This window comes from Harpia harpyja, chromosome 3 (assembly GCF_026419915.1).
Source record: "Harpia harpyja isolate bHarHar1 chromosome 3, bHarHar1 primary haplotype, whole genome shotgun sequence".
NCBI lineage: Eukaryota > Metazoa > Chordata > Aves > Accipitriformes > Accipitridae > Harpia > Harpia harpyja.
In genome coordinates, this window is record NC_068942.1 from 45,948,004 (window position 1) to 45,969,445 (window position 21,442).

The window sequence follows — 21,442 nt, forward strand, 5'->3', positions numbered from 1 at the left end:
AAAGCCAGGATCCAGAAGGAAAAACACAGTAAATGAAGACATTGAGACATATTGACAGTCTTGAAGAATATGAATGAACCATATTTCTTGACAAATTCAGATGATGTTTGAGAACTTGAGAGTACTGAAAAGGACTGAGCCAAAAGATAACGAGCAGTTTGTTCGGGTTTTTTAAAGTAGTAAGAAAAATGAACCAAGAGCTCTCCAAGTGGCAAAGAAGTTTATACTTTTGTGCAAAATCCAACCTCCAGGTAATAGGAACAGATGAGATCACCCTTCAAGTTTATTTTCCAGTTGGGCTTTCCTAGATCTTTCCCCATAACAGCTTGTACCACTCACTTTCGAAAGACATCACAGAAAAGCTAGACTAGCTAGATGTTGCATGGCAATAGCTGTTATAAAGTGGTGTGGTCCCACACATTTTGCAGTAATACATGAAAAACAGGGCTTAACATGAAATACCAAAGCATGATCCAATTATGGTAAGAGCTCATCTCAACTAATTTCCCAAAAAAGAGTTTCAGATTTTTAGTCTGCTTCAAAGTTCTTGTAGTCTCCTTCTGTAATCTCTGAACCTTTGAAGATAGTCTACAGGAGTGCATTTTGCTTCACAACAGATAAGCTTTACTCCTTCCCATTGTGATAAGCTTTCTGAAAATATATAAGCTTCATCTAGAGCTATGTCTTAGCAGTGCTGTCTTTTTTTTGTGCCTGTTACTAGTCTCCTTTGTTTTTCTCTGGACACTTGTTTTGTCAACAGGCATAAAACTCAGTGCAGTTTCTCTGTTTCATAATGGTCTTCTGCTCTGAGTGTTCTAACGTAATAAGCTTTGAGTTTTTATTTTTAAGCCATGAGACAAGTGACAATTTTTTAACAAAAAAATGAAGGAGCCGCTTGCAGACAGAATTCACTGAACATCTTCTTAAGAAAAGCAGACTATATAATGAAGTTCAAGTTCTGATGCTGTCCATCAGAATAATTTTGATTCTACTACAGTGAAGGTGAATACTGCATAAAACAATCCCAGAGGCTGAACCAAAACATTTCTATGGGTGGTTGCAAATAAATCTTGTTTGCTGACAGAAAAGAACGAGACAGCAGGAAAGAAGAACTAGCAGATGCTGGCAATCACTGTAGCAAGCAGAATAATCTTCAAGGATCATGAATTAGATGAGGAAGAATGTTACTGTTTGCCGTCTGCCACGGGTCTATTAGTATGTCAGCATCTGGTGCCACAGAAAGATCTTTGTGATGTGAACGCACAAGTGAATTCAGGCAGAGTTTGCTTCTGCTGAAAGAAATCCCGCCGAAGGTAAACATTATAGGCCTTGCCACTGGTCAATTCACTTGGTTTTTGATGTATGCTATTTAAAGTTTGATAATAAGAGAACATAATAGAGTTCACCTCAATGATTAAATAGTATAGTGTAGTCAGTAAGAACTGAATAATAATCCCACAAGGTTGGCATTAAAACTTTCTTTCTATTCAATTTAGGCTGGTTTTTGTTTCCAAATGTCAGGCAGCAAATATCTAAGTTTGAGCAAAACCAGTTGGTTTGAAAGTGTCTTAAACTGAACAATAATAAAGTGGGGCACAGAACTGCCCCAGCCCAGGCTAGAAATTTGCACGTACATTTTGTCAACAAAATACTACTTGCTTAATGTTGTTACTCAGTGGCAGGATTATCTATGTTCCTGGGGATATTAAAGACATTCAAGGTGTTAACAATTTCATATACATGATTGATATTGCAAGAGATAACATGAAACTTCAGTAACCCTAACGTGTTGGTGGACCCACATATTAAATTGTGCAACAGTACACATGGAATGAACTATACTGTCTTGCATTTATCTATTACTTAGAATGATACAACCCTTGCATGCGAACCAACATTGTTCAGCAGAGGCAATACATTAATCTGATAGATTATATGTCCGAGCATGGAGCCTGAACGTACTTACTTTTGGTGTCGGGCAGGATGCAGTGGAGAGACGAGAGGTGGCCTGGGCACGAGGAGATTCTGAAGGAGTAGTACTGAGGGAGGCTGTATCACGTGGGAGCACCTGAACACCACGAGAGATGATGGAATCTGGAATCTTAAAAAGAAGAGAGATGGAATTAGTGGTAAAAAATATACTGTATTTAAAACTTACTCAAAACTGTACATCAAAAACATGGGAATACGCCACTCCTCAGTTTGCCTACCTCCTCATACTCAGTGTTGTGGTTAATGGCATGTTCTCATAATTTCAGTGATAAATACTTAGCAAATATGTAAGTTCATATTCTAACTGAAGTAGTATAGAACATACTATTTGTCCTGAAAAACCTATGAATCAGACATACTACAACAGGAAATAATAAGAAAGTAATGTTTTTCCTCTTAAGCCTCTGTTTCAAACCCAACAATGACCAACAATGATTTCTACTGTGGCATGAAGGGAGGCAGACTTCCCATTCTCTAACTAGGGGACAGCATTCTGAACAGAAGACCATTTATTAGCAATGACTGAACCCCTCTGAAGAAATGTCATGCAGCGAGAAAATTTTTCATAAGAAATGTCATGCAGTGAGTAAATACTCTTCATTCTGGGTACTGAAGACTTTATTTCAGCTACAAAAATTCTTGACGTAAGGTTTGTGCTGTAAAAGCTACCGGCTTCTCTGGAGGGAGTATAGGCAAAAGCACTAGAAACCACCACCCAAAGCCAACACTTGCTTTAAAATGCATTCTGAAGGGAAAAATAAAAAGTCAATCTTTTTTTTCCCACATAATGTATTAGAAGGCCAGCTAGGAAAGCGTATCCACCCTGATGAACACAACTGGCAAACTGCTAACAACGGATGAGGAGAAGGTTGAGGTACTCAACAACTTTTTTGCCTCAGTCTTCACTGGCAACCTCTTTTCCCACACCTCTCGAGTGGATGGACCTCAAGGCAGGGACCAGGGGAGCAAAGTCCCTCCCACTGTAAGAGAAGATCAGGTTTGTGACCACCTGAGGAACCTAAACATACATAAGTCTATGGGACCTAATGAGATGCATCCCAGAGTCCTGAGGGAATTGGCTGATGTAGTTGCTTAGCCACTCTCCATGATATTTGAAAAAGTCATGGCAGTCAGGTGAAGTCCCTGGTGACTGGAAGAAGGGAAACATTGCACCCATTTTTAAAAAGGGTAGAAAGGAGGACCCTGGGAACTACTGACCTGTCAGCCTCACCTCTGTGCCTGGGAAGATCATGGAACAGATCCTCCTAGAAGCTATGTTAAGGCACATGGAGAACAGGGAGGTGATTTGGAACAGCCAGCATGGCTTCACCAGGGGCAAGTCCTGCCTGACCAACCTAGTGGCCTTCTATGATGGAGTGACTACATCAGTGGACAAGGGAAGAGCTATGGATGTCATCTATCTGGACTTCTGTAAGGCCTTTGACATGGTCCCCTACAACATCGTTCTCTCTAAATTGGAGAGATGGATTTGCTGGATAGACTGTTTGGTGGATGAGGAACTGGTTGGATGGTCGCATCCAGAGGGTAGTGGTCAACAGCTCAATGTGCAGATGGAGACTGGTGATGAGTGGTGTCCCTCAGAGGTCTGTATTGGGATCAGTACTATTTAATTATCTTCTTCAGTGATGTAGACAGTGGGATTGAGTGCACCCTCAGTAAATTTGCAGATGACACCAAGCTGAGTGGTGTGGTTGGCATGCCTGAGGGATGGGATGCCATCCAGAGGGACCTGGACAAGCTTGAGAAGTGGGTCCATGTGAAACTCATGAGGTTCAACAAGGCCAAGCGCAAGGTCCTGCACATGGGTTGGGGCAACCCCTGGTATCAGTACAGGCTGGGGGATGAAGGGATTGAGAGCAGCCCTGCCAAGAAGGACTTGGGCTACTAGTGGAAAAAAAGCTGGACATGAGCAAGCAATATGCGCTCGCAGCCCAGAAAGCCAACTGTATTCTGGGCTGCATCAAAAGAAGCGTGGCCAGCAGGTCAAGGGAAATGGTTTTGCCCCTCTGCTCTACTCTGGTGAAACCCCACCTGGAGTACTGCATCCAGCTGTGGGGTCCTCAGCACAGGAAAGACATGCTCCTGTTGGAGCAGGTCCAGAGGAGGGTTGCAAAAATGATCAGAGGGATGGAACACCTCTCCTATGAGGAAAGGCTGAGAGAGTTGGGGTTGCTTAGCCTGGAGAAGAGAAGGCTCCGGGAAGACCTTCTTGCAGCCTTTCAGTACTTAAAGGGGGCTTATAAGAAAGATGGGGACAGACTTTTTAGCAGGGCCTGTAGCGATAGGACAAGGGGTGATGGTTTTAAACTAAAAGAGGGTAGATGCAGACTAAATAGAAGGAAGAAATTTTTTCTGAGGAAGGTGGTGAGGCACTGGAACAGGTTGCCCAGAGAGGTGGTAGATGCCCCGTCCCTGGAAACATTCAAGGTCAGGTTGGACAGGGCTCTGAGCAACCTGATCTAGTTGAAGATGTCCCTGCTCATTGCAGGGGGGTTGGACAAAATGGCCTTTAAAGGTCCCTTCCAACCCAAACTGTTCTATGATTCTCTTCTATGATTCTATGATTCTAATTCTAAGCTGGAATTTTAGGGACAGATCCTTTAGCTGGTATTATTAAGCCACTTAAATAAATGGAATTACACCAACTTACGACAGCGAGAAAGTGGTCTTATTTTCAGTTATAAAAGTGAATCTATGATTATTTTTTATCTTCAGTATCTTCTGTTCATTTTTATCACCAGTTCCAAAGAAAAGAGGTAGAAGAATGCATTTAAGAATAAAGCTTTTCTTAGCTTTAATACACCAAGTCTTAGAAAGTCTGTTGCTTCTTATTACTGCAGTATTTAGGCCCAGTCATACAGATATCACACCAGCTTTATAATTGACTAGATTGCTAGTTTAACATAATGATTAATTTTTTATTTTTTGTGTAAAATGGTAAGACTTACGAATGATATATAGCTCAGACAGGAGAACTGATCTCTAACATTAGTTCTACAACAAAAAAGGCAGCAGATATTCTGCTATAACACATTCTCTATAAAGGCTTATTCTGATTTTTTTTCATGATTTTAAACTCTTCCTTTTTCAGAGGCAGCAATTCTACAAGATCAGCTTGCTCTTACTTCCTGCAATTCACTCTTCTGTCACAACAGACCAGAAAATGTAGAAATTCAGATCTTTGAAGTAATATATATACACATATTTTAAGATCTTTCTCCTCATTAAGAATTTCTTAGCTCAGCCTGATGTTTAAGTTCCAAGAGAATTACCAAAAGAATCCCCATGTTTGGGGGAAATGGCAGTAGCAGACAATAAAAGAAAGCAAGAAATGAAGAACCAGTGACAAGTCAAATCACTAACACTGGACATTTCCAGCCAGGATTTTTTTTTAAATGGAGATGCTGTACCCAGTCTGCATCTAGGCATTTTGAGCATTCCTGCCTAGTAAGGCTTTAGGGCAAATAGAAGCCACTGGAAAGTACCTCCTTCCAGGAACAAGCTGCAATCTTAGCTTCTAAAATCGGTTGCATCCTTAGGACCAGTGTTAGGATATTAAGACAGCTTTGTTGCTTGTCTCTGTGCAGCTAAAATGACTGATCTTAAGACTCAAGTCATTAAATACTGCTTTTTTATGTCTTTTTTTTCCCCTCAATTTCCTTGGTTCATCTCTATAAATAATGACTATGTCTAACTTAGCAACCCTGACTTGGGAGATACTGGGTTATACCTAGGGGATCTTATTTTACCATAAACCCTGCTCCACAAGTTGAGAGTTTCTCATATTTATAACCTGTTTATAAGTTGTGTGGAAACACATCTTGTTCTCAGTGTGCTGCCAACTGCCTGCTTTCTGCTCTACTACTGTGTTTCTAAACTGACAGTATTTTTTCCCAGTCAACTTCTGTCAGCATTTAAAAAACCCCAACTTTCCTGAGAGGATCTTTCAAGGCTAAGTAACTTGTGCTGCAATTTCCACTATAAATTATGAAGTCAGCAGAGTTTCTGTTCACTATGGATGATTATGCTGGGGATATCTTCCTCTCCAGAAATAGTGCCTAACTTGGAGTATTCTGGAGTAATAGGGCCTCTACTTGGAGTATTCTGACTTGCAAATGGCATCTTAGAGATGTACCATAGAGGTAAACAGGGACAATGATATTGTGATCATGCAAACAGTTTGTAGTCAGAAGCACCATTTCCTTTCTGTTCTCTTTTTCTCCTGAAATTCCATCTTAAATATATTAAACACAAAAAAAGGCTGACATCCCTAAGTTTTATATTGGCATAGCTCAAATACTACCTACAACTTTTAATGCTTCCTTTTAGACTCCATGACTAAAGACAATACAGCAAAAAATTACATTTTGATAAAGGCATAAAATAAAAAAAGACACAATAAAAGAAAGAATAGTTTTGAGTCTTCAAATAAGACACCTTTTCTTTACCCTCCTCTGATAAAAAGCTGCACGCATCTTGAGATGATTGTGTATGGGTCCATTACCTCTTTTATATACTCCAAGATCCCACAGTACAAATACAATATTGCTTTTGCAAATGATATCATGATCCAGTTCTCGCTGGGTTTACTCTGGTTACTCCAGAGTAACCAGATATTACATTATATGGTTATGTCCTATGACTGGAGTGTTGGAATGGAAGGATACAGGCTCTTTAGGAAGGACAGGCAGGGGACACGAGGAGGGGGTGTTGCCCTCTATGTCAATGACCAGCTGGAGTGCATGGAGCTCTGCCTGGGGATGGATGAGGAGCAGACCGAGAGCCTACAGGTCAGGATTAAAGGGAGGGCACAGACAGGTGATATTGTGGTGGGGGTCTGCTACAGGCCACCCAACCAGCAAGACCGAGAGGATGAGGCCCTCTACGGACAGATAGGAGCAGCCTCACATTCACAAGACCTGGTCCTCATGGGGGACTTCAACCACCCCGATACCTGTTGGAGGGACAACATGACAGGGCATAAGCAATCCAGGAGTTTCCTGGAATGCATTGATGACAACTTCCTTCTCCAAGTGATAGAGGAGCCAACAAGGAGAGGTGCTGTGCTGGACTTTGTTCTCACCAACAGGAGGGGCTGGTGGGGAATGTGAAGCTCAAGGGCAGCCTTGACTGCAGTGACCATGAAATGGTGGAGTCCAAGATCCTTAGGGTAGGGAGGAGGGCGCACAGCAAGCTCGCTACCCTGTGCTTCAGGAGAGCAGACTTTGGCCTCTTCAGGAATCTGCTTGGTAGAGTACCATGGGATACAGCCCTGGAGGGAAGAGAGGCCCAAGAAAGCTGGTTAATATTCAAGGGTCACCTCCTCCAAGCTCAGGAGCAATGCATCCCAACAAAGAGGAAGTCAGGCAAAAATGCCAGGAGGCCTGTGTGGATGAACAAGGAGCTCCTGGACAAACTCAAACACAAAATGAAGCCTACAGAGGGTGGAAGCAAGGGCAGGTAGCCTGGGAGGAATACAGAGAAATTATCCGAGCAGCCTGGGTTCAGACTGGGATTTGCCCAAGTCGCAGAAGGCAAAGGCAGGAACTACGAGAATGAAGAACTGGTCACTGTAGGAGAAGATCAGGTTCAAGACCATCTAAGGAACCCGAAGGTGCACAAGTCCATGGGACCTGATGAGGTGCATCCGCAGGTCCTGAGGGAACTGGCAGATGAAGTGGCTAAGCCATTATCCATCATACTTGAGAAGTCATGGCAGTCTGGGGAAGTTCCCACTGACTGGAAAAGGGGAAACATAACTCCCATTTTTAACAAGGGAAAAAAGGAAGGCCCGGGGAACTACAGGCCAGTCAGTCTCACCTCTGTGCCCGGCAAGATCATGGAGCGGATCCTCCTGGAAACTATGCTAAGGCCCATGGAAAATAACGAGGTGATTGGTGACAGTCAACATGGCTTCACTAAGGGCAAATTGTGCCTGAGAAATTTGGTGGCCTTCTACGATGGGGTTACAGCGCTGGTGGATAAGGGAAGAGCAACAGATGTCACCTACCTGGACTTGTGCAAAGCGTTTGACGCTGTCCCGCATGACATCCTTGTCTCTACATCAGAGAGACACGGATTTGATGGATGGACCACTGGGTGGATAAGGATTTGGCTGGGTGGTCGCACTCAAAAAGTTGTGGTCAATGGCTTGATGGCTGAGCGGAGAGCAGTGATGAGTGGCGTTCCTCAGGGGTCGGTATTGGGAGCAGCACTGTTTAACATCTTTGTTGGTGACGTGGACAGTGGGATTGAATGTACCCTCAGAAAGTTTGCTGACGACCCCAAGCTCAGTGGTGCGGTCGACACGCTGGAGGGAAGGGATGCCATCCAGAGGGACCTCGACAGGCTTGAGAGGTGGGCCCGTACAAACCTCATGAGGTTCAACAAGGCCAAGAGCAAGGTCCTGCAAATGGGTTGCAGCAATCCCAAGCACAAATACAACAGGCTGGGCAATGAGTGGATTAAGAGCAGCCCTGAGCAGAAGGACTTGGGGGTATTAGTGGACAAAAACCTGAATGTGAGCCAGCAATGTGCGCTTGCAGCCCAGAAAGCCAATCGCATTCTGGGCTGCATCAAAAGAAGTGCAGCTAGCAGGTTGAGGGAGGTGATTCTCTCCCTCTACACCACTCTCGTGAGACCCCAGCTGGAGGACTGCGTTCAGCTCTGGGGCCCCCAACATAAGAAAGACATGGATTTGCTTGAGCGGGTCCAGGGGAGGGCCATGAAGATGATCAGGGGGCTGGAGCACCTCCCCTATGAGGACAGCCTGAGAGAGTTGAGGTTGCTTAGCCTGGAGAAGAGAAGGCTCCAGGGAGACCTTATAGCAGCCTGTAGCCTTACAGGGGGCCGACAAGAAAGCTGGAGAGGGACTTTTTACAGGGCCATGCAGTGATAGGATGAGGGGTGATTTTTTTAAAGTGAAAGATGGTAGATTTAGATTAGCTATAAGGAAGAAATTCTTTACTGTGAGGGTGTTGAGGCACTGGAACAGGTTGCCCAGAGAGGCTGTGGATGCCCTATCCCTGGAAGTATTCAAGGCCAGGTTGGATGGGGCTTTGAGCAGCCTGGTCTAGTGGAAGGTGTCCCTGCCCATGGCGGGGGGGGGTTGGAACTAGAAGATCTTTAAGGTCCCTTCCAACCCAAACCATTTTATGATTCTATGTTGCCTCATCTCCTTCAGGCAAGCAACTGGTTTTTTTTTGTTTTTCTAACCACTATATCCACCAATTATTGGTTCTAAAATTTTATCCAATATCACCTTTTTCAGAACAAAAAACTCTTTCAGCAATAAATTGACTGAGACAATTTCAGTCTCCATTGAACTGTACGTGAAGTATTAATTTTTGCCAGTGAAAAAATTAAAATTTAAGTAAAATTTCAGCCACGACATTAATCAGAATGGAAGCTGAAGTTAAAGGGAAAAGATGATTACAGGCATTTCATTTCAATGAGAATTATTCCCTAATCACTACCTTTACAGAAAATACAATTGCCGTAAACCACCTGTATATAAACCTATCTAGAACTCTTAAGTTCCAGTGTGCTAGCTTTTGCAGACACAAAATCTCACTGAGAAAATTAAGTTAGTTCACAATTACAAATTTTGCTCTCAAGAGGTTTATTTCTCTAATTTGACAGTGAGTGTGTTGTATTGCTAAAACTAGCGTTAATAATCTCTTTAAACCACTGCAACCTGCTGATTTCAGTGAAGGTACTAATATGTATACTGCATAAACATAAACATATGTAAAATATAATGGATATATAGTGTCCATTAAGTGAAAGGCACAATAGAATACGAATGGTATTTCTCTGCATATATGTTATGTGATGGGGAATGTCTCATTCTTCTCACCTACATTTAATTATTTTTTTTTCTTTTAAAATTAAATTTAAGCAATCTAAGTCTCTAATCAAGGCAACTTGTTAAGCCTGTTAAAGAGGTTGATAAACCCATGAGAAATTTCTGTGTTTCCTGGAGCCTGGAAATCTGCAATAAAGAAGGGCAGGAATATTATTGTGGTATGGATAGATTTTAAAAAAAAAAACTTTCACAAAGTCACACTGAGTATTTATGATGTATCCCCCTAAAATTTTTCAACTCATTTTCTGGTTTCAAACAAATTTGGTGGATTTCAAAATTCTAAATGGGGTACAATGAAACTCTACGTTCAGTGAAAATAGTTTCCATTTGCACTAGCTGGAGTGGAAAACCTGTTGTAACATACTGACAGAGAAAGAAATGAATGAGAAATGAAGTGACAGAGAAAGATATCCACCATATCCATCAGTCATTGCTTCTACAATTTTTATCTGATATGATCTTTTCCAGAAATACTTTTATATTGGTTTAAGTATTTGTGTTTTCAGATTAGAGAACTAAGTGTTGACAAGAAGGGGAAAAAGTTAAAGATATGATCTCTTTATTCACTTTTGGCTAGGACTGGAACGAAGATTGACGGTGCTGGTGAGGTACTAAGAAGACAAGCTGCAGATGGCAATTACTATGATTGTTATACAAGAGCAAAAATGTCTTAAGAACATAGCGAAAGGATAGCTTAAAAAACCCAACAATCTTCTGAAAAACTAGCCAGTTTCTGCTCTGAGTTTGAAGACTTGATTTGGATTACAGAATGCATAAAACAATAGCTCAAGAGTAATTTGCAAAAGGGCACAGAAGCCTTGATGACAGCTTAAGAGTGTGCTTCAGAGAGGCTGAATTCACTGTTATACTGATACTGAAGAATATAGTGCAAATTCTAGTTTAGTAACCTCAACTCAAAAAAATGAAACTTTACATATGTACACATATATAGCTTTATCATCAGGTGCATGAACTTTAAAGCTTTCACACTTCCTAAGTGACTTTTCAAGAGACATGGTCATCATGTTTTAAATACAGAGGTGTTATGCTATTTCATTGATGGTTTAAATTACTATTTGTCTAAGAGAACAAGAAAGTGCAGCCTCTGGTAATCAAATCTAGTGACATATTTTCCCAAGAACTTACACCCCATTTGCTGGTTGACACTGAATGAATGGGTCAGACAACCCTCTCTCTAGGCCAACTGCCTTGCTTGGGTTTCTCTAATCTACAGTTATGAATACAGTAAATTACGTTTCATTCCTGATGATATTGTAGCCATAATTCTATCTTGATTCAAGCCTAGACTAAATCTTTGGGAGACAGAAAATAAAGTATTTTGATAGAGCCCGAGTTTTAATCTCTGGGTTATAATAAACCAAGTCCTTTCTACCATTCATTGAAATAGTTGCCTACTATGCACTAAAATCCAGTAATTTACAGTAAGTCCACTGTATCCTGACTGCTGAAGTCTTTTATTCTGTTTTTGAGAAATTGTATTTCTAAACAGAATATAAAAATAAGGGAGAAACTGCAAGTGATGGAAGCAAACTATGAACACCCAGTGCAAATGCTGTATTATGTTGACAAACAAAGTATTGACAGAAAAAAAAGCAAAGCAAGGCAAACAAACGGGAAGTTACCAAAATTTCATAGCTCTATAGCAGGTTTTTTAGGAGATTATTTTAATTATATTCAATTATGGAGTATATTAGATGATAAAGCCAATGACTAATCAGAAACACAGGCTTTATAGTACTGATTATCTCAGCAGCCAAATGATTCAAACTGACAACGCACGTGAACTCTACCTTGTTTAGCCCTGTATCTTAACCAGAATATTTTCTGTAGCATGTTCTCTAAAAGATAGCACTGATGTGTCTTTGTTAGAGGAAAATAAGTAACACTGTCTGTTCACACAGTAGAGTAGGAGGCAGGCAGTTTATTTTTAGCTACTGTTAGTGGAAAAGCCTCTTGTAAGTGTCTCTTACCGGTTCTCCTGCACTGCCTGCTGCATGATGGCAATAACTGATGAGACCAGGGATGGGCTGTTCACCTTTTGCCATGATAACAGCTGAACTGGTGTAGGATGGATGCTTCTAATGCACAACACATAACAGCTATGAATACAGTGACAGGAAAACATGAAACTATACAAGCAAATGACCGAAAGGGAATGAGGTGAAAACAAGTGTGACACTGGAATGCCAAGCTCATATGAACACAGCCAGTTTAGATCTCAGGTATTTTCTGCCTTTAAAAATCACACATATTATTTATCTTTGCCTATACCAAAAAAATTAATAAATTTAAAATTTGCATTAATAAAAACTGAAACTTGCAAGTGATAATTACCTTAATTCATGCCTATAAAGATATATGTAATCAGGATTTTCTGTACATGAGGAGATGATCTCCAGCTGCAGCTGTCTTAGAAATGTCAAGATGTCTCAGACCTGAATTCACATTTCTGGAGTTAGAATGTGGCTGCTTTGGTTTAGAAATTTTTAATATAATTTTGAGTTACTTAGACTTTCAATTCTCATAATAGGAATTAAAAGCACAATTTGTAGAGTAAATATAGAACAAAGTAGTTTGGAAAAAAAACCTGTCCAAACACATAGGAATACATTGTCTTTCCATTTGAAACTGAAGGCATAAAACTGAGGTAAATATTTATATACTGCTTCAAATAATATATTTCTTTGGAAAACATTTAAAACTTGAACTGAAAAAATTTGCAAGTGTTATCTAATTTTTTCCTTTTGTAGTCTCAAATTTATTATTTTGGTTTGAGTAATGTTGATCTATGATTACTGGTTAAAACAAGGCTCTAAAGACAATGTGATGATATTTAGTTTTGCGGCAGAATTTCACATCTCTTATGCAGACATGCACACTGTAATATAGTAGTCTGTATAGCTTATTACTTAACCTGCTACCTGTCTGTCATACTTTTTATCAATGTTTTTAGAAACCAACATTTTCTTTTCAAAATAAATAGAAATTTCTGTTGCAATTCCTTAATATGCCACCTACTGGACTTTGCATGTTCAGGCGTGTGAGTACTTTGAATTAAAAAAAACCCACTAAAAATAGTGTGTCACATGGGAATGGTAGCATAAAAATGCATGTTATTGTCAAGATAATAAACAATGTATCTCCCACTGAAATTTGAAATCACCTACCGAAACAGGATTCATACATTTTTCTGAAGCTAGATTTCTACAAAAAGTACCTAAAATACATCTGTTTGACCACACAGACATCAATGTATAATCTTAACATGCAGATGAATATTAGTGTTAAGTACCTGAGATAGAAGCTAAAGGGTCTCTTAGGGAAACAAGCCAGACTCACCTTAGCTGCAATGGCTGCTGCTGTTATATGTGAAGAAGAACTGTCCTCTGTTGAGGCAACTCCACTATCCTTCTTCTCTTCCTCCTCTTCCTCACACTGTACTCCTTTGTCTTCTGTCTGCTTGTGAGGGCTGGTGGTTGGAGGAGGAGAAAGAGGAGGTGGTGGTGAAGGTAGATCTTCAAGCTCATCGTGCACCTCCTTTACTTTTACAATGGCATCCCGCAAAAGATCAATGGCGTGAGGTAGGGCTGGCAGTATAAACTGAAAGCATTCCTATGCACAACAAGAAGAGAAATGACTATGAAAAGTTACCTGCAGAAGTAAATAGGGATTTTTCAGATTTACTCTTAAAATATATTTGGGATTTGGATGTATCTTTTCACCCAATCACAAATAAAAGCTTAAATGCCCTATGCAATTGCTCATAGAGGATAAAAAAACAAACTCAGAACCAGAACTGCGGACTATACTATATATTTTTGCCTTTTTTCATGCAAATATAGTAAGTTGTACAACAGGGCTACTGTAATTAAGCTAATGCTGGATTATAACTTCAGAAAACAAGAGTTAAATTTTCATGAATACATAATACAGAAACCAGCTCACAGCAGTTGGCAGAATGCTACAAAAATGCAGAATAAAAACATTAACTCTATCCCTGCAGGGATATTAGCTTCAAATCATTCCTATTATGTTCCTTCACAATTAGAGAACAATCCATAAGGGTTTCCATAATTATACTTTTATATAATTATAGCCTTTTTTATTCATGGACTTATCCTATATACTGGAAGAATGACAAACTACACTGATGTCATTATAACTTTATGTAACTCAGAAAAAATTGTTCATAAAGAATCTATTTTTCAAACCTCTCCTTGCTCTATGAGCTTAAAAACAATTAGAAAGTTTATTTTATATGGCTGGAGAAAGCAAAAATGCAGACGCCGTGTAACTGTTCTTGTTCCATAACGGGCATACATATATATATAAGCTACGTCTGCTGGTAAAATATGCTAGTATTTCATAAAATCAAAGAGGAATCTTAGGACATCATGCACTGCAGCCTCCTGCTCAGATCAGGGTCAAGATGAAATTCAGACAGGTTGCACAGGGCTTTGTTCAGTAAAGTCTTGAAAAAATCCAAGAAGAGAGACTCCACAACCCTTCTTGACAACCTGTTCTAATGCTTAATTACCCTCAAAGTAATTTTTTTTTCTTTTCTTTTTATTCAGCTGGAAGCTACCTTCTTCAATTTATGACTATTGTCTCCCATCCTCTTCCCAGGCACCTCAGTAAAGAGTTTTCTTCATGTCATTTGAGCAGACTGCATATAAACATTAAATTACTGGAAAATGATGGCAGGGTCACAAGAATGAATTGCCATGACAGTGCAGTTAGGGAACATACAAGTTGACAGAGAAAGCTGACATTATTCCTTTTGTTGCACTTTATTTTTGGTTTTGTTTGAAGCATAAGGAAGATTTTTAGAAATGTGTTCCAACATTTTAGAGTATTGAGAAAATAAATAATGATAAACATTTTGTAAATAGATACTGTAGATACAGATATTTTCAATGAAAAAAAATTACTACGTAAACAAAATAAAGAGCAAACCATCCATCAGAAATTAGTAAAGTTTATACAAACCACCTTGTAAGTCAAAAACATGACTCACAAACACTGTATTTCCTCAAAGCTTCTAAGTAAGAACACACCTTTCAGTTGCTCCTTTAAGAGTAATGAAAAGTCAGACTACTTCATAGATTTATAAATACTTTAAACATTCAGTTTGGCACTCTGAAGAACTGGAGTAAACTGGATGAGCGTAAGATGCTGTATATAATGAATATATATTAAAATACATATGTAAACATAATAAAGAATTATAAGTTCTAATGTAACTGCAAACCTCAGAGTTATTGTGCCTCCACAGTATTATTTTAAAAACGGTTTAAAATACTGAAGCATACAACCATCATTACTTCAGTAAATAAGCAGACCTCAAGTAAGTGGTAAACAAGGACAACAATCTGTGAACTGACCAATAATCATCAAAAAGTACATTAATGATTAACTCATTAGAGAAGCACGTTCCCCACTCCTACCACTGAAATAAAGCCTTGCTGGCTTGACTGTTGATGAATAGGTTCCCAGTAAGTACTCTAAAAGCTCATGGTATTTGTAAAACTCATTGGTTTAGGCAATTGTTAGTACAATTATGAAAACTGCCACAGACCCAATGATTTCAATGAGCATGTGGTAATTTCACACTTTGCCCTTTTTCATAACATTAAATACTTTTTGCAAGGCTAAAAGAAAAGAAAACAGACCAGAACACCACAAAAATTGAAATATTCCACAGATCTTGATTCAGTGGTACATGCCACACAATGTTCTCCGGAGAAAACGTGTTTGGCATACATTGTGTCCATTTTTGAGATGGAGCATTTACACTGCTGCCATTTTCTATTAATATTTTAATATTTTATTAATGAAATACGTATACTGGTGCAATTTCATAATTTTCTATAAACTTCTGATATGATTGCATTAATAGGATGGAAAGGAAATTAGCAAGTCATAAAAGAGAAATGAGAGAAATTCCTGGTAACAGCCTGTCCTATTTGGTTCTTGAGATCCAGCCTGTTATGGAACAATTTTCTCTACTACTTATCTTAAAAATCTTTGCTGAAATTTGATACTTTAAAGATGTTTCATATTAAAATAAATTGCAACAGAACATACTCAGAGTATCATCATAACAGGAACAAATAAATCATGTTAATAAAAAGCTTGCTTGTATAATGAAATCATATGACATTTTTTTCTTTTCCAGCAGAATTACCTTTTTTATTACTTACTTTATATCAAACTATTGTTAAAATACTTACTAACATTTTTTCATTTCTTTTCCTCATCCTCTTCCTATGACTTACCTATCTTCACAGTCTGAGTGCCTCAGGGCACAACATGACAACTTTTTCTGTACCTAGCATGTTAGCAGTGCTACTGAACTCAACAAAAACCATTAGAGATTGAAGGCTATTTCCTCTCTTTCGTAATTCAACAAAAGAAGTACAGAATTCTGAAAAAATCTTCTTACTGGTACACCAGTTCTCTAAGATGTGTGGCCCATTGCTATGTTAAATACATGTATACACATACGACTTCCCACTCATAACTGGAAGACTTTCAAGTAGGTATACTCCTGCCCCACCATCCTCCAATGCTTGTTGCATGTTTTGAAGGCTTTTTAACTTCTTTTCAATTCAAATCTCATTAGATTTCCTAAAAAGGCTCTAAGGAACGGTAGAATCATAGGAGGGCTTACTGAGTCCTTGAACTGAAACATGTAGACAATGTATCTGAAAAGCTGTGATGGCTGCTTAAAATAATAGTAATCAAAACACTTCCTCTTCAACTTCCAGGTGACAGCCCACATAAGCATTCTTTATTTATCTCCAGACAGAAGTCTTTCAAGAAACAGTGACTTCAGGGCTGTGCTGCCAAACACGTTAGTTCTGTCTCCTCCATGACTGGATACTACTGGTTCAGAATACATTGATAAACCACCAGGTATGCATTTGTTAGAGGCCAGAGGTAAAGACATCTTTAACAAGGCCACTGACATAGTCTGAGCCCTAGAGAAATAAATTCTCACGATTGATGGGGGATCTACCTTAGCAGTTTTGTATCAGGTTGTACTGCCCACTATTCAGCTTAGCAGTATTTGTGTGGAGAAGGCTGTTTTTCTGGACCTATCAGCCAACTACACAAAAAGAAAGAGCACTGGAAAGATCCAGCCTTACTAACACACACACACACAAAATTCCTCCTGATGTTTAATTGTTTTTCTCTCAGCCCTACAGTCAGAAAGTAAGCATGAATAAAAACATAAAGCCTAACTTCTCTGTCCAAACAGAGCAAAATGCAGGAAGAAAACAAACTGTATAAAGGGTGTAAAGTCTAATACCCATATCCAAAAGATTTAAAAAGTCCTCGAACTCTTAAAAATGATGTTCCTTTTTTTCCCTCTTGCTGACCAAAATTGGCAATATTCTTCATATTCCAGCAAGTTCTACCATACACTAGGCCTTCCTCTTACTTCTGTGTGAAAAAGGACGCTTTCCTGGAAGCTGTAGAGAACACCGGGATCAGGTACAGGCTGACTAGAGAAGAAAGAGGAAGTGTAAGAGACCATTAGACTCTTCGTTAGCACTGCCTGCTACAGTGAGCGCTCTCTTGCACTACATGTAATGCTGTCCTGGTCACACACTACCTTCAATCAGATCAGAATTGTATTGTCCCTGACTAAGAGCGATGGTGCGTTCAGTTACATGAATGTGCATTTCAATTCCCTTTTATAAAATTTGTTGTAGTGGGTACTTTCTACCATTCAGAACAATGGGAGGTATTCATCATGGGTCCTCAGTAGCAGATCAGTAAGAACACTTCTTACCTGGGACCCTTTCTTGCTACCTGGCAGATTAATTATGAGAGTTTTCCCTCTGATTCCACACACAGGTCTGAAAAGAAAGAAATCCAGAGTGTAATTCTTGCATGCAACTTTCTCCACTGCAGAAACGAGAACAGAGCATTTAAGAAAAATTCTATTATTTATCAGACTTCGTAAACTCAATTTCCAAAATCTAAAAATATTTGCTGATCTCATAAAACAGCTCAGGAGAAGCTTAGCTGGAAAAGCATCAAACAAGGCTGACAGAGTCTAACATTTAATTGATAGTATAAACACTGGCTACGTTTCCATCTTTTTTAGATCTACATAGCTCCCTTAATTCTATTGTTTACTTGCATCCAATACATTCTTTGATACAGTCCAATTTGCTCATACACATGGTTCCTTTGTAATGTAATTGATGGTGTCAAACACAATTTCCCTTGCCAGGTAAAAATACTAAGTCATGTTGGTCGCATTAATTCAAATATGTCTTCTTTTTTTTCAAAGATGCAACATAAGAAAAGCACAGAGGGAAGTAATCTCAAGGGAAAATGGCACTTATGCAATTCATATCTAATTCTTCCTAACAGTCCTTCCTTCCCCCTCAAAAAAAAAAGAAACTGACTATCAAAGATGGAAGATTTTATTTTATTTTTTGTCTTTAGGGAATTCCTTTAGTGTTGATGCAGGGCTAAACTTAAACCCCCAAGTGCTGAATGTCTTCTATTCTTTAGAGTTTCCCTCTTCCTCGTTTTAGCTAAATATTTTCAAGAAAAAAGAATTAAAATTACTGTATTTTGTCTTGAGGTTGTAAAGAGTGCCTCCTGCTTTTCTCCACTGTTTACAAAACCCGTGGTGAAAAACCCATGGCTGGGATATAAGCATAATAAGAAAGTAAAAGGATGAAACCAAGCCACAAAGATATGGAGACTAGAGTTGAGAGAAATTGTGTAACAATCTCGTTATAAAAAAAACCATGAGCCGTAAGTGAAGACAGAATAGAAAAGAAAATAATTTCTTGATAGGGCATTACCAAAAATTTTGAGCCAAAGGACAAGGTTTGTGGGATAACCAACTTCTCTGGATTTCTTCTTATACTAATAATTCTCAGTGATTAATGCCATTTATTGGTAGCATAGCATTTTCTAGGAGTGTAGCAAGTATTCTAGTGACAGCTGTCATAATGCTCACAATTAAATAGCAGAGACTGGTTTTGTGCCACAAAATGAACTTTTGATATCACAGTAAAGCCAGCCTGAAGAGAAGTCTTATTTTCAACTGGCAGCTTGAATATTGCCTGACTCCTAGCATCTGTTTTCCCATATTCACTTCTTGTACACTATATACCCTCAGTTAAGAAAGAATTCCAGGTAGTTGAGGAATGCTCTACAGCAATACAAAGATGAAGAGCCCGAGTTAAAGAAATGTGCTCATTTGGTCTTGTTGCAGTAGTCAAACTTACAGAGTACAAACTCAATCCAGCAAATCCCTTAAGTGGGATACAGTCTATGACATTCAAAATAAAGGAACTAGGAATTATCCACACAGGAATTAAATTGAGGTGGAATCGTGTTTGGCAGATAGCTCCCTTCATAATCTTCTTTTTGGCTCTTTTATTCTGCTTTAAATAATTTCAAACATTATAAGCTAAATGACCAGTACAACCAACCAAAAAAAAAAAAGACTAAACCAGCAGCCGTTATCCTGAAAGCTACAAGTGTTGGCTGCCAATAGTCAAATCTAGTGGCTCAAGACAGAAATGGAGCTACCAAAAATTTCTCAAGAGAGCATGCAAAAGTAAGTAAAAGTACCCAAGAACTGTATGGCTTGCAAAAAATATTGGGTGTGCTCACAACATAAAAGCACACAAAATGTGCATGCATTCTGGGTAATTTGAGAAATTAATGATATTCCTCCAAATGTAGAACAGCTGAGGGAGATGCTGTGGATCTCATGTTATCCACAGTCTTGTGATGCAGTGGACAGAATTTTTAAGAAAAACCAAAGAAGTCTGAGAAAGAATACAAATAGAAGCAAGGGAGTGGGAAGGAAAAACAGGACGTGGGAGAAAGAAAAAAATGGATGTGGGAGGAAAGAAATACAGGTCTGATGCAGAAGGAGGAATGGAGAACATGATCTCTTTGGGAAAAAACATCATCTCCCTGGGAAGAAATTATGCTGGTAAAAGCAGAAAAGATGGGCAAGGAGACAGAGTGCTTTAAAAAGCCTTCGTAAAGGCTGGCACAGCACGGGTAGTTGACAGGTAAGGAATCGGATGAAGGGAAGAGATAATTCTGGGACAAGGACAGTTTTAGAAGGTCAGAGAAGAAAAGGAAAAACTTTCAGGAAACACATAAAAAGGTCTATGATGCTCTAAGATACTCCCTGCTGGACCTTGGGACTGAATCCAAACTATGAGAGTCTCACTGTCCCTCATTTGCCATAAATATCTGTGAATCCAGTCTACAAAATAACTCACAACTTCCTAATGCTGTTCCATAGTCAGGAAGACAGCCTATAACTTATAACAATTTTTTAAAAGTTGATGTGATAAAATTCAACACGACTGACCTAACATTTCCAAACTTGCAGGTGATTTGTAGAAGTGTCAGCTTAATGTTGCGTAACGAAACTTCTGCTTTTGTTTTTTGGAAAAGTCAAAGAAATTACATGCAAAATTATCCCTCAGAACTTCATTTCAAAATGAAGTCAATGAGAGGTAAGCTTAGGACAAGTGACATTAAATGTTAAATACTTTGAAAAATTAGGATCTGTTTTTCTCAGACTGTGTACCTAAAATTAGTGTATGTTTTTGACCTCTCTTAATGTGTGCCTTAGTTCTCATTTTAAGGGGGGGATTACAACACTACCTCAATTTGCAGAATTTTCTATGAAAATATATTAACAATTTGTGTCTTATGAAACAAATGATGTAAGAAAAATCCCAGAGGAAGTGAGTCTGCATTCAGAGAAGATTCTGAATATAGAGCACCAAAACTGATACAGGATTACACATAGGACAATCAAAACAAAGAAAAGTAAATTTCCTTCCTCCATCTTAAGCACTTGCAGAGGAATTCTACAAAAAGTGTAATCATAACACACATGTGCATTCATGCAGAACTGAGATTGCACAAGAAACCATAATGCTGTAATTTTGTAATTTCTGTGTCCTTAACTTCATGATCTGAACAGTGTTATAAAAAAAATGGCCTTTTGCATGCTGATTGCTTTTAGGCCTGAAGTAGAGGTTTTCACTGAGCAATTTTTTAAGGCCTAGTATGATTGCATGCAGTATCTTTGTAATGTTATCTCCCACCACAGTCATCAATTACTACTGAAAGTGGCTATAGTTTAACGGAGATTTTCTTGCTATATGTACAGAAGAGTCAGGTTACAATCCAGCATTTTGGTTCCACTACCATTACAACATCCTTTCAGCCATCCTGATCACACCGCATCCTAAATCAAACTTGGTAGTGTCATCTAAATGGCTATCCTTTTCTTGATCAGAAAGAGAACAGCTAAATTAACCTTTCCTCTCCTTGTGGTAGCATTCTGTTATCCTTTCCCTTCAGATAAACACAAGCTATGATATAAAAAATTATATCAGATAAAAAAAATGAAAATACTTGCTAATTTGGACAGAACCTGAAGGTGTTAACTTGGTAATGTTGCCCTTTCAGATATGTGACACATGATATGAAAAGTTTTAAAACACCTTGTCAAATCACTAAACC

The 21,442-nt window shown here is 38.9% G+C and overlaps 1 protein-coding gene across 19 annotated transcripts in view; it reads right to left on the reverse strand.

The window, feature by feature from the left end:
* The window catches only part of GPHN (gephyrin), a 313,923-nt gene that overhangs the window by 101,037 nt on the left and 191,444 nt on the right, over positions 1-21,442 (reverse strand). For 10 of the 19 annotated variants that reach the window (XM_052782418.1, XM_052782406.1, XM_052782407.1 and 7 more), the window contains 4 exons: positions 17,703-17,769; positions 13,241-13,513; positions 11,872-11,979; positions 1,967-2,101 (listed from right to left, as the gene is read on the reverse strand). In XM_052782418.1, coding sequence (XP_052638378.1) covers positions 1,967-2,101; positions 11,872-11,979; positions 13,241-13,513; positions 17,703-17,769 — 583 coding nt within the window. The remainder of the gene's footprint in view (positions 1-1,966; positions 2,102-11,871; positions 11,980-13,240; positions 13,514-17,702; positions 17,770-21,442) is intronic. The other 9 variants (XM_052782423.1, XM_052782421.1, XM_052782417.1 and 6 more) reach the window with 1 other exon arrangement.